At 44.1% G+C, this 13,209-nt stretch overlaps 3 protein-coding genes across 3 annotated transcripts in view; 2 read left to right on the plus strand and 1 right to left on the minus strand.

Moving 5' to 3' along the window:
- DNAH3 (dynein axonemal heavy chain 3) overlaps positions 1-4,543 on the plus strand; it is a 62,077-nt gene extending 57,534 nt beyond the window's left edge. Inside the window, exon 62 of the mRNA XM_085074706.1 lies at positions 4,026-4,543. The gene's annotated coding sequence lies outside the window, so the exon portion shown is untranslated. The remainder of the gene's footprint in view (positions 1-4,025) is intronic.
- On the minus strand, positions 1-10,233 carry LYRM1 (LYR motif containing 1). Its single transcript, XM_085074715.1, has 4 exons — positions 10,095-10,233; positions 3,001-3,159; positions 1,917-2,009; positions 1-334 (listed from the first exon to the last, which is right to left on the minus strand). The coding sequence occupies exons 2-4, from the start codon at positions 3,157-3,159 to the stop codon at positions 218-220; spliced, it is 369 nt and encodes a 122-aa protein (XP_084930841.1). The 5' UTR covers positions 10,095-10,233; the 3' UTR covers positions 1-217.
- The window catches only part of DCUN1D3 (defective in cullin neddylation 1 domain containing 3), a 25,764-nt gene continuing 22,730 nt past the window's right edge, over positions 10,176-13,209 (plus strand). The window contains exon 1 of the mRNA XM_085074712.1: positions 10,176-10,311. The gene's annotated coding sequence lies outside the window, so the exon portion shown is untranslated. The remainder of the gene's footprint in view (positions 10,312-13,209) is intronic.

Raw genomic sequence — 13,209 nt, forward strand, 5'->3', positions numbered from 1 at the left:
TCCTTAAAAAGTGTTACTTTTATTGACAAGTCAGTGGTTGAAATGTAATAAATACTAGACCAACCTTATCCATCATACACAATGGATCAGTTGGGTTTTTGGCCTCAGGAAATGTGTGAGCAAGTGACCAAACCATTCACAGTCATGCACACAAATCACCTGGATTGCAGTTCACAGCTTAAAGGATGTGATTACACATCACATCTTAAATGGTGGATTATGAAACTTCATCATGGGATTTCAAGTATATTGGCTTAGAAATCTTCCTTAACTTTTCCTGGTGTCGCAATGTACGGCCTTGTTTATGGGCAAGGCCCATAGGAGGCAGATGGATCTGGAAAAGAAAATCCCACCAGTTAGGTGCAAACTGGGAAGAAAAAGGCAGCATGTATACAGACTTAAGTTTCACTGAGTTTTAAATCATTTTTTTGATAACTTCTTCTCTTGGAGAGGGCAACTCTATTGTCTCAAGCCAGGTTATTAGATTTCTAGGAAGAGAACTCTCTGAGGAGTGATTAGTGGTGTAACTTTCAGGCCTTAATTGTTGTGTTTATTAAAATCCTAGATATGCTAGGCCTTAGTAACTTTGTTTTGCAGTTTGATATCAGACTGCAATACTTGTTGAAATAGGATTGCCAACAATGTTCCAGAACAGTAAGAACTAGAAACCCTAAAAATTCTTGAGTAGATGTTTTGAATCACTGTGTGATTTATTCATACCTACTTAACAAGTAATGAAATAACCCCAAACTGTATGTATTGAAAGCCTGCCTTCTTACTGTCATGATTATATATATGGCACATTAAAATACACAATCAATGTCATTGACTCCAGAAGCAGATGGAGCAATAGGTGACAGACTCTTCCTTTGATTGACAAAGTCTTTATATTTCATAAGACTGTTACTGGGAATCATGCGGCTGTAACCTCCCTAAATGACTGAAAAATGTAGGTGGTAGCAGTCAGGTGTTACTGTTGCTGAGGCTGTCATCCTGTAAGATGGGTGTTTAGGTGCAAATAGTAGTAAAAGCACTGACTAAAGCAGCAGTAGAGATTTCTAGAATCTGTAAAATAATAATCATCCAGTTTGTCTGAGAGAGCAGATCCTCTGTAGAGCACACTGTACAACACACATTTTAGGCCCATTTCTAGGAACAGTTTGCCAGCTGTACATTGTTATTCTGTATACTGAAACAGATGGTAATAGTGACCATATTCCAGGCAAGCATCTGATAAAGACACAATTTAATTTTGACCATGTCTGCCTTGATAAGGGACCTATAGATGTGAAAATACAAATTAATCAACAGGAGTAGAGAGGATGTCTCTACGGGAGGCAGCATAAAGCATTACAGACTGAAGTGACTGGGCAGTGAGGAAATTGTATTGCATGGTGCACTAAAAGATTTTGCTTCAACTTCCAGCATTTCAGCAATCTTGGACGTGTTCTTTTATAGGAGGAAGGGAAAAGAAGCAGCAACATAGGTGTTTCATAAGGCCTGATTTATGACCAGGAGAACAGTTAACAGTAATGTAGGCTATAAAAATTATTGTACCTATGGCAGATGTAGTCAGGTATTTTAATTCCCTCATCCTGTTCTATTATTTGATTCCATTACCATTTTTTCCATATTCATTGGTCAGAGAAGACTGGCTAAATATTCAGAGGCCTTGGGAGTTTAGCTCATGCAACTCCATTTCAGCTTTGACTCCTTATTTTGAGAAGAAATTCTCCAATTTACAGTGAAAGACGATAGATACAGAACACCTCAATGTACATTTCGCTCTGATTTAGCACACATTTAAATGCCAGCTCATCTGAAAATGCAGTACAGCGAGAGTGATATAAACTGATGGTTTATTGTACAGGGAAAGCTCAGAGGGTATCAGAAAAGACTTTGTGATTTATACTCACAGGTCTCGGGTAGGGGATGTTATAGTGAAGTCCAATTTCTATTCTTGCCTCACATTCTTCTATGCACTGCTTAATCAGCTTTGGATCTGTTACCTATGATGATACAAACAAGTGTTTTATATGAGTACAGTAATTAGCAATTGGAAGCTCAAGTGTAAATGAAAGCACAGCACGTGGTTTTCCTTAGTTTATTTTGGCAATCCCATGGATACAATGATTTTATTTTTCACATCCATAAAAGGTAAGGTTGGTATTTTCCTTGACTCAACTGTTCTGGGCTTGATGGAACTGAATGTTAAGGCCCAGAGGCTGTCAGGACTGAGGCTAAAGAGGGAGTTTTTTTCCCAAACATGGTGTTTTCTCTGTGAAAAGACAATAAACGTGTAAACTGCTACTACATCTATGAAAAACCCACACTCACCCATTTGACATTCTGCAAGGTTGCTAGAGGAGAAAGGAAAGACACTCTTTGGTGTATATTCTGTTATCATCCTACCCAGAAACTCCCTTTGAAGTCAGAAATGTGGTGTGAATTATGACTTAAATTCATTTTTTTGATTTTGCATTACTTCAATTTAGTCCCAGACCAATATGGGATATAAATAAATGTTGTGATCTTGAATTACAAGAAGGGCCTTTGATTACCAGGGTTTGAAATTTCTTGCTTAAGAAAAAAATTAAAATGCTTCTTTTAAAAAGAAGTGCCAATAATTGCTGCTTTGAAAAGAAAAAAAGAAGCTGCTGAGCTCTGTTTGCCATTGCATGGGTAATGATACACTTAGCTAACTTTGTAAAGATCAAAAGCTGCTTCAATTACACAGGCAGTATCTCTGGAATTTAATTTTTTCTTTGCACATTTTTACTGAAAAAAGACCTTTTAGACTTCTACAGTAGTTAATGAAGAGCTGAAATAGTTTGAGTTTTCTCAGGGACAAAATTTCAACTGTAACCCAAATACACCAGCATTTAAGGTGAATGAAATTTTGGGAACCCAACCCTCATATTCCTACCTTAGCATCCAACCTCAGAATACAAAGAGCAAGAGAAGAGTAGTTCAGAAATTCAGCACTTTAAGGACACTCACGTTTTTGTTTTTTCGGAATAATGTTCTGGCTTCATTTCTAATGTACTCTTTCTCTTTCATGGTTTCCTCTATCTGTCCTGATGCTGACTGCCAGTTTTTGGCTATTCGCAATATCTTGCGGTAAAGGCCAAGAACTTCTTGTCGAGTTGCTGGTGTCATCTGAAAAGACAAGACCAATCCCCCAATATATGCATGAACATTTGAGCTGCCAAGAGGCCAGCAAGCAGGACATTTTTTCACATCATTAAATTAGCTTAAAAATATTTCCACCATCCAAAGATATGCCGAGCTGTATGATAAAACCCTGAAATAGCTGTAAACAATAATTAGCTGTTGAAAGCTGAAGACTCAGTCCAGCAAAGTATTTACATGGATATTTAAATCTGTCTACATTCAAACAGCTTGAGCTCTTGCTCAAGTTTAAGTGCTTGGTTTTGTGCTTTGCTGAATCAAGCCTGGTACAAGAATGCCTGGGTTCTGTTTCACTGATGTTTTGCAACACACTTTGGGCAAGTCACTGAAACTCTTTGCATCCCCCTTCCTGAGACATTGTTGTACCAATGCTAACCCTATCTTTGCAAATCTGTGAATGAAATACATGATAAAACCACCACAATATTGCTGAAAACTTGTATAGGCTTCATAGGCTGAGAAGCTTATTTGTGATACCATGACAGTAATGATTCAGCTGGAGTTTGATGTGATGAGAAGGTGATGAAAGCTATTTTATCTAAGCACTCAGGAGAGGTAGACTAACTGTGGATTTAAGACAGTTCCTGAATATCTTGATTTTCAGAGAGCTGTGTACCTGCTGAGCCCACTGAATCAGCCTCCAGGTGTGATAAGACTATTTGTCAGAAGAAAGAATGAAATCTTACTCTTGTTTTATGTAAATGAATATTTTCTCATATAAGTCGTTACGTTATTTCATGATATACCACAAATATCCCTGAGACAAATCCACTTCTGGCTAACAACATTGCTGACATGGATTAAATTAACAGAAACAATGACTTCTTTTTAAGGGTCACTGCAGCTGTTAAAGGTACCTCAATGTGCCAAAGGAAGGTGCAGCAGCACTGCCAAGTAAGTACATGGATGCAATGAGGAACAAGTGCCAGGGACAGGACATTATCTGACTGTCTCAGCATCCATTTGCCAACCTGCAGCTCTAGTTACTGTGGATGAATCTACCCTGAAATGAGACCTATGTGCTGGGAATGGACAGTTTGGAGCAGAGTAGTTCAGACAGCCTGACCTTCTCTCTGGAGGGACTGGTCTCTTGGCCCTGAGGAAAAGCTGCTTTCTAATGCGGCACCCAACCTACCATGGGAAGTTTGGCACTGTTGTCACCTCTGCTTGCAGTGGCAATTCCTGGGATTCTGGTTGGAGAAGAGAGGCTTGAGCCAAAGGCTTCTCAGGCCACACTGTTCTCAAGCTGCTGCCTCCAGCACAGTAACTGACCAGAACAGGCCTCCTGTGGCTCCAGACACTCACACCCTCTTTCCCTCACCAAAACTGGAATTACAGATACTAACCTGAACACAGGATTTGGCTCATGGTTCTTTTTCACAAGAAATCTCAAACTATTAATTACTAGCCTTGTCTTAACTGTTGTTGTGGTCTAAAGACCTTTTGTAGTTTCAAGAACTCTGTTTTTCACTGATTCTTAAGAGAGAACATTTTTGTTTTGCTATTTGTATTTTAACATGTTTAACCAATCGTGTATTTTTCCCACAGACAGGAAATTATTCTTCCTACACAGCAGAAAGTACTTCTAGTAAATGTTTATGGTATTTCTAGGAAATAATTTCCACAATAATATAACTAGGTAGTCCCAGCTCATCAAACACATAGGAGTAAGTGCTCCACTTTATCCACTCTAGAGCTCCATTTCAGGCAATGAAATCAGTCAGACACGAAGGCACAGAGGTACATGTATCTGAAAAATCACTGCCTCCCCTTGCCAGGTGCATATTTTGTACAGAAAAGAAACAGTTCAGTTACAAGGGTCAATTAACTTAGCACAAGCTGAGTCCCAAATCCTGGCCTCACCTAGAGCCCCTCCTGGCCTCACCCCACTGCTTTTATCTGAAGGTGTCACCTCTGAGAAGCTGGTAACAACTTAGGTTTTCATGTAATCCATAGAGAAAATACGAGGAACAATGCCGGGGCGAAAATGTTTAAAATGGAGGTTTCAATTCTGATCTATGCATCAGACAATTTCCAAGATGACAACGAGGGACAGCACGTGCCCTTTGTTCAAAGCTGGCTACATCTGCTGACCTTGGATTTTATTGAAAAGTTAGGAACCAACAATTATTTTCCCCACTATTTGCATCCACTCCCCCACCTACAATACTCTTTTGTTCTTTAACTTCTCCGTGTTGGAATTGCTACAGAACTGTGTAGCCCTTCATCTAGGCATGGGCTGCACTTTTGCCTGCTTGCTCTCCTTCCCACATATGCTGGGTGATGTAAAAGACATTAAGCAGCTATCCATGTATACTCAGCAACCAGCTGCTCCCAAGGCTCATTTAGTCAACAATTCCTAACACTACAGACCTGCTCATGAGCCATTTCTGCAAAGATACATAAATGAAGGTATGAGGAGCCCTTTACAGACTGAGGATCTCTGTCTATGACGGGAAAGGATGAGAGCAAATAAGACAAAATTCAAAGCCTGGGTCAGATTCTGATCTGAGTGGGAGTATAAATAGGGAGTAATTCTACTGAGGGCAAAATTACTTCCAACTTAAAATGTTGTAAATGAGGTTGGAATTTTTCCTTTGGTATAAACAGAGCCCACACTGACAGAAATGTAAGTGATGGTACAAGTCATGTATCAGGTGTAATTTCATCAAGTGACACCACTTGTATTAGTTTTGTGGGTGTGCAAAATGATTCTGAGTGGGATAGAAAGGAAGATAAGGGAGGCTTTCATGTCCTTGTAGTTACTCATCTCGCAACTTACATCTTTGGCATTTAAATCATAATTATATTTCACATCTCTGGAATGCTAAGTGGATGTTACACCACTTTCCCACTAACACCCATCTTGTGGTAGTCACACCCATTGTTTAATTTCTACCACCCTTCATTTTACTGCAGAACGCAGCCCACAGAGGTTAACCACAGGCGTTTCTGTCAAAAACTACAGGGCTATTGTATTAGCTGAGCAAATTTCGGGTGTTTGCTGCCACAAAGCAAAGCAGGAGAGGTCAAAGGTAGGTGTGTCCGCACAGACGTGTCACTGGGGAAAAGCGGGAGGTCGCAGGCTGCTCTGGAGCCGACTGTCGGAATGCGGGCTCTGGAGGGAAGCCAAGCGTTGCCTTCCAAACAAGCCTGCTGGGCGCTGGGCAGAGCCCGACAGCGCAGGGCTGGAAAGCTCCCTTGGGCTCCAGGCAAACCCTCTGATCAACACGCACATCAACACCTGAAACATCCCATTGTAGCCAAACTCCGCAAGAGATTTGAGCAGGTAATGAGTTGCTGCATGGTGAAGATGCAAACTTTTTTCACTCTAAATTACAACAAATAGTCCCTTAGACTATAAAACGCAGTAAGTTTTTCTTCCAGGAAACAAATACACGTTCCTTTGGATTTTTAGATGGTTGACCCCAAAGTCCAGTAATCCGAATAATCAGTGAAACACCAGTCTTATTTTGTTGTTTGCAGGCTTGTCTAGAATTTAAATTAAAAGTTTATATAAAAATAATAAAAGGAATCTGCCAACTGCACTATACAATGACCCCAATAGTGCAGTGTCAAAGCAAAGCTAGGACAGAAGACAGGCTGCACCAAGACTGAGTACAGACCCAGGAACAGCTAAATCACAGGTGCTTCCCAGCAAGGGATGCTTGGCTGGGAATGTGTGTCCAGCACTCTCCTGCTCTGCACAGCTCCTTTGCTGAAGTTGTAAGTCTATTTTATTTCATCCTTTCTTCTCAAGTCAAGCATTAGCCACTCACTTGAAGCATAAAATCTGCCAGCAGTGAGTACATAGAGGATTTTAGAAAATAAAGGGTGAAAGGAAGAGTCCATGGGGAAAAAAGGATATTTTAAAACAATTGATCTCTTCTTTCACATTCCCAGCTAACTGGGGCAGGCGTTAGTAACACACACACCTAGTGCTGCTCCTGAAACTGGATTTGCTCAAGGGAGGTGGGGAACAAAACCTTACATGAAATAATTGAAAAGGCAGCTTTGAACTTCTCAAATGTAAAATGTTTTATTTAGGAGCAACACAACTTCTATTTCACAGCTGGTTTGCTACTGGCAAGGAGTCTAAAGACACAGTGACAAACTGCTGGGCTGACTGCCTTCCAAATTAAGCTGTGGGCACATCTCTCTTATGGAAGTAAGTGATGTCATTCAAGAGCATGGTATCAACACTGTAGTAGGGAACACACCATGTTCCATACTGTGTGCCCATAAGACAATCCAAGCTGTATCCCAACCTATTGCTCCTATTTTCAAATGTGCTCTTTGGCTAATGTTCATTTAAAGAGATGCAGAAAAATTCACATATCTGGGTTTTTTTAAAGAGGTAAATGATGCCACTTAGCTAAAAAGTAACCTGCAGTTTCTCTCCTGCTGCTAATGCAGCAGATAATCAATCATTCCTTTCAGAGCTCTCCACAGCAACGAGAGGTCAGTAATCCATATTCATCTTTCATGCAAGTCTGCCAGAATGAGTCTGTGGTTCCTACAGCAGCAGTGGATTTCGGCTGTCATTTCCTTGGGGGACAACGACTGAGACAATGAGTTCCTGTGGCACAGTGGGGAGAGAAGGGGTCACAGATTCCTGTGATAGCTGCGTAGGTCACATGCCTTCCAGCAATATTACATTTCAAAATCTAGTTTCCACAAAAGTAATTTTGTCTTCTTTTACTCAAATCAATGACTCAGTGGCCTGTGACAGTACCCTGCACACGCCGACCACATGCGGCTGCAGTAGTGAAAAGGCTGAGAAAGTGAAAACTTCATTTGATTTTCATTCTTGATTGAACATTCCTACCTTTTTTTAAAAGATTCAGACAAAACCAAATCATAGCAAAGCATCAATCACAGCTAAAGTATTCCATCTCCACATGGTGAAAAATTACTAGAATGGAAGATCATATTCTTGCATAGTGGTGTTACATTCTCATTTCTACCGGTGACACAAGCCTGTAAATTTCCAGACATTCCCATCAATTTCACTCAAAGTTTTATTTCTCACTGTTTCCATCTACGAGCTGCAATCATAAATATATGCAGATTTGGTGAAAAAGAATGAAGTTACTCAATCAAGATATTCAGTAAAGGTATCTGAAAGCAGGGTGACTTTCACAGAGTTTAGGATTTTGTCATGCCAGTGTCTTTCTGCTGGCAAACTGAAGTGATCTGAAACCTCGATCAACACCTCTGAACCAGACTCCCTAAGTCATTGTTCTCACATTGTTCATCAGCTGGGATGAGAACTGTTCTATCTATGCCTCAGATTTCTGACTGAACTTGGATTTCTTTTAAGTTTGCTCTTGCATATGGAGCAGTCTTTTGATCAGAAAAAGCAAACCATGCAAAGAGAATATAATTAAATAGTAAAAGCAAGGACATGGATTTTAGCACTGTTTCCTATGTCAGTTCAAATAAACCAATTCACACAAAATTAGGATTGTACAACATTCTTTTCACTTGAATAAGTGAAAGAGGAGACCTTAACTAGTTCCTTTTGATCCCAGAGTTTTCATTCCCTTAGTCTGAGGTGGTCGAGGCATTATCTGGTTTTAGTAGGACATACAGCCTCTTGCCCTGGGAGTGCCTCCTGTGCTGTAGGAGCCTCAGGAAGAACAGAAATGCTGACTTAGACTGTGGGGAGGGGGATGGGAAACAAAAAACATTGCTTTCCTTATTTCCTAACTTTCTCATGAAAAGCACACAGTGTCCAGGTAAACTCTAAAGCAATATGAACTTGTCTCTAGTCTTGTCCAACTCTGTTGTTCAAGCTTTCATACCATTTTCTCCTCCTGTCTGTTTAGTTCTCTATTACCTACAAGCAGAGAAAGATTTTAATGCAGTGCAAGAAATTTAGCAGAGAAAATGAATTCTCAGCTATCCTTGGATGGCCTTGCTTATATAATACAGAAGCATACAGAAATATAACAACATGGACACAAGCTCCAGCATAGATTTATGCACCTTATTCATACCTTGGCTTCCAGCCAAATGCAACTGAATGCGTGAATAGAAATATTTCCCAGCATTGGAAATGCTCTCAAGCTTGGGAACAGGTATAAATATTAATGCTAGCACAGACAAAATCCTCCCTGACCCATTTGTTATTTCATTCTGAGGGTCACTCAATGAAACTCATTGATGGACATGATTTTTGGTTGCTATCTGAGAGCCACAGCAGGGCACAGAGGGCTGTGGGGCACAGAATCAGGTGAGTTGGAAAAGATCTCTGAGTCCATCGAGTCCAACTGTGACCCAACACCGCCCTGTCAACCAGGCCATGGCACGAGTGCCACACCCAGTCTGTCCTTGACACCTCCAGCGACGGTGACTGCACTATCAACACCGGGCAGCCCATTCCCACATCCAATCACCCAGTCTGCGAAGTTCTAATGTGCAACTGAAATCTCCTCTGGCACAGTTAAGACGCTTCCTTCTCCTGTGGGCACTGAGGGCTGTGGGCACCGGGCACGGAGCGCTGTGGGTCAGTGAGCGCTGCGGGCACTGAGGGCTATGGAAACGGAGCGCTGCGGGCACGGAGCCCTGCGGGCACAGAACGCTGTGGGTCAGTGAGCGCTGCGGGCACGGAGCGCTGCGGGTCAGTGAGCATTGCCCGTCCCGGTCGCCCCCACGGCCACCGTCACTGTCAAGATGGCGCTGCCGCTCTTCCATTGCCTGGAGCCCCGCGGCCACTAGGGGGCGCTGCCTGCGCGGCGCCCTTTCGCCCCCTGGCGGCCGGGGAGGCGCTGCCCCCGCAGCCGGGCGAAACCAACGCGCGAAGCGGAGGGGGGTAGGCCCACCGCGCGCGCCTCCGGCCTCTCCCCTCCCTCCGCCCTCCCCGCGCGTTCGCCCGCCTTCCCCCCTCCCCGCTTTACCTTGGTGCGGTCGTGCCGCGGCCCCGCCCCGCCCGGTGCCCCCGCTCCGGTGGGCGCGGGAGGCGCGAGCCGCCGCCTGCCCTGCCCTCACCGTGCGTGCGGCGTCGCGCGCGCCGCCCCTCGTCACGGCACGTCACGCTACGTCACGGCGCGTCCGCCAGCTGAGCGCTCGCCCGGAAGTGATGCGGCGGAGGCAGAGCCGCTCGGCGCCGCGGAGGTGAGTGAATTGGACCGAAGCTCTTCCCGTCCGCCCGGGCTGCGGGGGAGCGGCGGCGGGAGCGGCGGGGGCGGCGCGGGGCTCGGCACGGCCCGGGCGGCGGGGCTCGTCCGTGGCCGCCGCGCTGCTCTCCGGCCCCGCCAGGGCCGGTTGGGCTCGGGGGGCCCCGCGCCGCCGCCGCCGCCCCCTCACGTCAGGGCCCCCCGAAGCGCAGCCCTGCAGCGCCGGGACAGCCCGCCGGGAGCGGACAGGCCGGACAGGCGCTGCCCCGTGCCGCGGGCGGGGCGGTCCCGGCCGGGCGCTGCTCCGGGCGGTGCCGGTGCGGTTCGGCTCCGCGGTCCGGGGCTCTCGGTGCCGCCGGGCCGAGCCCACCCCGCGCTCCTCGCTGAGCCCCGAGCGGCGGTGCTGCCTCGCCCCGGGCTTTGCTTCTCCTGATTTTTCCCCGTTCCGCTGTGCGCCGTCTGCGGGCTCTCGAACGTCCCTTTCGCTCGGTGCTGGGGCGGCCCGCAGCCCCCCGGCCGGGAGAGCGGCTGCTTTGTTCGGGCGCTTCTGCCCAGCCCGCTCACGTGCCGCGCTGCAGCGGGAGTGTTCGGAGTGTTTTCGGGAGAAAGACAGAGAAATAAACTCTAAAGTGATTTATTTCCGAGGTAGTTCTCGCTATCTGAACATGCCCCCTTTGCACAGCCACTTTTCTTCCTGCTTCAGCTCTGCTTCCCTCCCCTGAGCGTGTTTACCCTTCCTGTGCAAGCTGCAATCTGCGTTAATCACTCTCTGGGGCTGTGGTGGTACTAATAAGCTACTCATAACAACTTAAATTATAACTTGCATAATCAGTGTTTCCAGCAAGTATTGGTTGGAAGAATATGTCTTCCCTGTCAGTGCTGTGGTTGCTGGAAAGAATCATTGATTACCTTTTAAATAGTTAACACTGTTGATATGCTGCCCTTCAAAATGTTACATTGATAACTGAACAGGCTGATGCCAAGTGTCAGAATACAGCATTGATCCACAGCTGGTAACTTTTTTTGAATGGCAGTGTCTGTCACATAATTTAAAGGGGTAATGAGTTAAGTGCTCTCAAAAAAAAGGGGGTATAGCTGTACAAACAAAAAGCACAGAACTGCCCTACCTTTTTGAAAATTACAGGCCTCACTGGCATGGTCTATCTTTTTTTTAAAAAGCAGTTGATCAAAAGACATAATCTAAACAAACTCCTATGTATTTAAAAGCCTCTTTGTCAGGCAGTTAATGTGTAGCTATGGTAGTAGTGTTTTATTTGGGCTACAGCAATGGGAAGAATGTCTTAATACTTGTGTCCCTTGAGTGCATCTGAACACTGCTGCGTGTTTCCCTGGTGAAAGATAATCCTCAGGAAAGGAAACACAGTCCCTTGCTGAAGATTGCATGTGAAAGTAAAGAGGTCTGACCTCATGTTCATGTCAATTCTGTAGTCTGTCCTTACCTTCAAGTTTTCCCCACACAGGTGTGTCATGGTGGTCTGTGGAAAACATTCACGGTTCGTTACATGAAAGGCAGCTCACAGTCTAAAGCAAAGGTTTTCTGCACATCAGCAGAAAAAGGAGAGCTTGTGATCTGTGTTGAATTAGTTCAGATTTGCAAAGTGCAACTGGCTTTACAAACTTACTGCAAATATCAGCTCTTTTAATGATTTCTAAAACTGATTATTTCCTTATAGCAAGTTGTATGCAGACATGAATGATGGTAATTCTTGGAAAAAAAAGTAACAAAAGTAATAATAGGGGAACTTACAGCTTTGGTAGTACTTGGCTGCTTTCTTTGTGAGACTGACAGCCTGCAGTATGAGCTGTAATCAGCTTCTGGCTCTTCAAGGCTGTGTTAGGTGACTTTCCTGCACAGTTTCTTGCTTTATTTTGAAGTTGAATGTTGTTGTGTTCATAGCAAATTCTCACTGAGTTGTGTTAGTAGTTCTTATAATTTGTTGATATTGGAAATTCATTAATAATTACATCTTACTTCCATTTAGCATGACTTGTATTGAAAAAAGGTCATCAGATGATGGAGTGGCTTTGAGACAAAACTAAGAACAACTCTTTTGGAAGACTGTCATTGAAATTAATTGAAGAAGGATATATTGAGCAAGGAGGGCTGTCAGACAGTTTGACAGACTTCTAAAATGTGTTGTGGCAAATTTGTGAGTGGATAAGGAAGAGGCTTGGTTCTGCTGCTTGCTTTAGTTCAGCATAAGGAACAGGAAGAATTCTTGGGTGTTGTGTATGTGTGTAGGGGCAGTGGGGTATAAAGGGAATGGAAGAAGAGGAGACAGACATGACTCTTGTGCACTTGCATTTCCTCCTGGCAGAAGGAGATGCGCGGCTGCAAGTCGGAAGGCATGAGAGTGTCCCAGCATGGCTCAGATCTGTTCCACACTGAAGCACTTGATTTTCTTTATTGATACCAGGGAAATGTTGGTAAATTTAATTTAGAGCCTTGGAGCACTGTAGAATCCATCATGATAGGGTTTTGGCAGTTTGTAAGAACTTCCAAATTGCAGAAACAATGTTATTGTTCCATTAGGCGCATGGGTCTGTACGTGAATGTAACAGGAAAACTCTGCTCTGAGTAAGAAGAGACTATAAAAATAAAGGCATGGGATGTTAGAAAAACAGTCCTTTTTTTCATTCTCGTACTTAAAAATACAGAAGAAGCTGATGATTGGTAGCCAGAATTCTTGGAAGACTGAAAGACCAGTCTGTAAACACTCAAGGGACTTGGTAGTCAGAGGAAGATAAGGGAGAGCCCCCTTAACAGCTTCATCAGAATTCCCTGGCTTGGCTCCTTCTCTTTGGCTGCTTCTCCCTAGGGGTCTGCATCTTATCTTGCTGGCTTCCTTTCCTCTATTTGCCTCTGACTAATAGG

This window comes from Lichenostomus cassidix, chromosome 14, assembly GCF_008360975.1.
Source record: "Lichenostomus cassidix isolate B80296 chromosome 14, HeHo_3.0, whole genome shotgun sequence".
In the NCBI taxonomy this organism is placed as follows: Eukaryota; Metazoa; Chordata; class Aves; order Passeriformes; family Meliphagidae; genus Lichenostomus; species Lichenostomus cassidix.

Bases quoted from the DNA above. Each gene is read 5' to 3' on its own strand.
- LYRM1 (XM_085074715.1), bottom strand. From the start codon at position 3,159: ATGACACCAGCAACTCGACAAGAAGTTCTTGGCCTTTACCGCAAGATA. The intron at 2,010-3,000 runs GTGAGTGTCCTT...GTATCATCATAG, and splicing joins TATTCCGAAAAAACAAAAAC to GTAACAGATCCAAAGCTGAT. The intron at 335-1,916 runs GTGAGTATAAAT...TTTCTTTTCCAG, and splicing joins ACATCCCCTACCCGAGACCT to ATCCATCTGCCTCCTATGGG.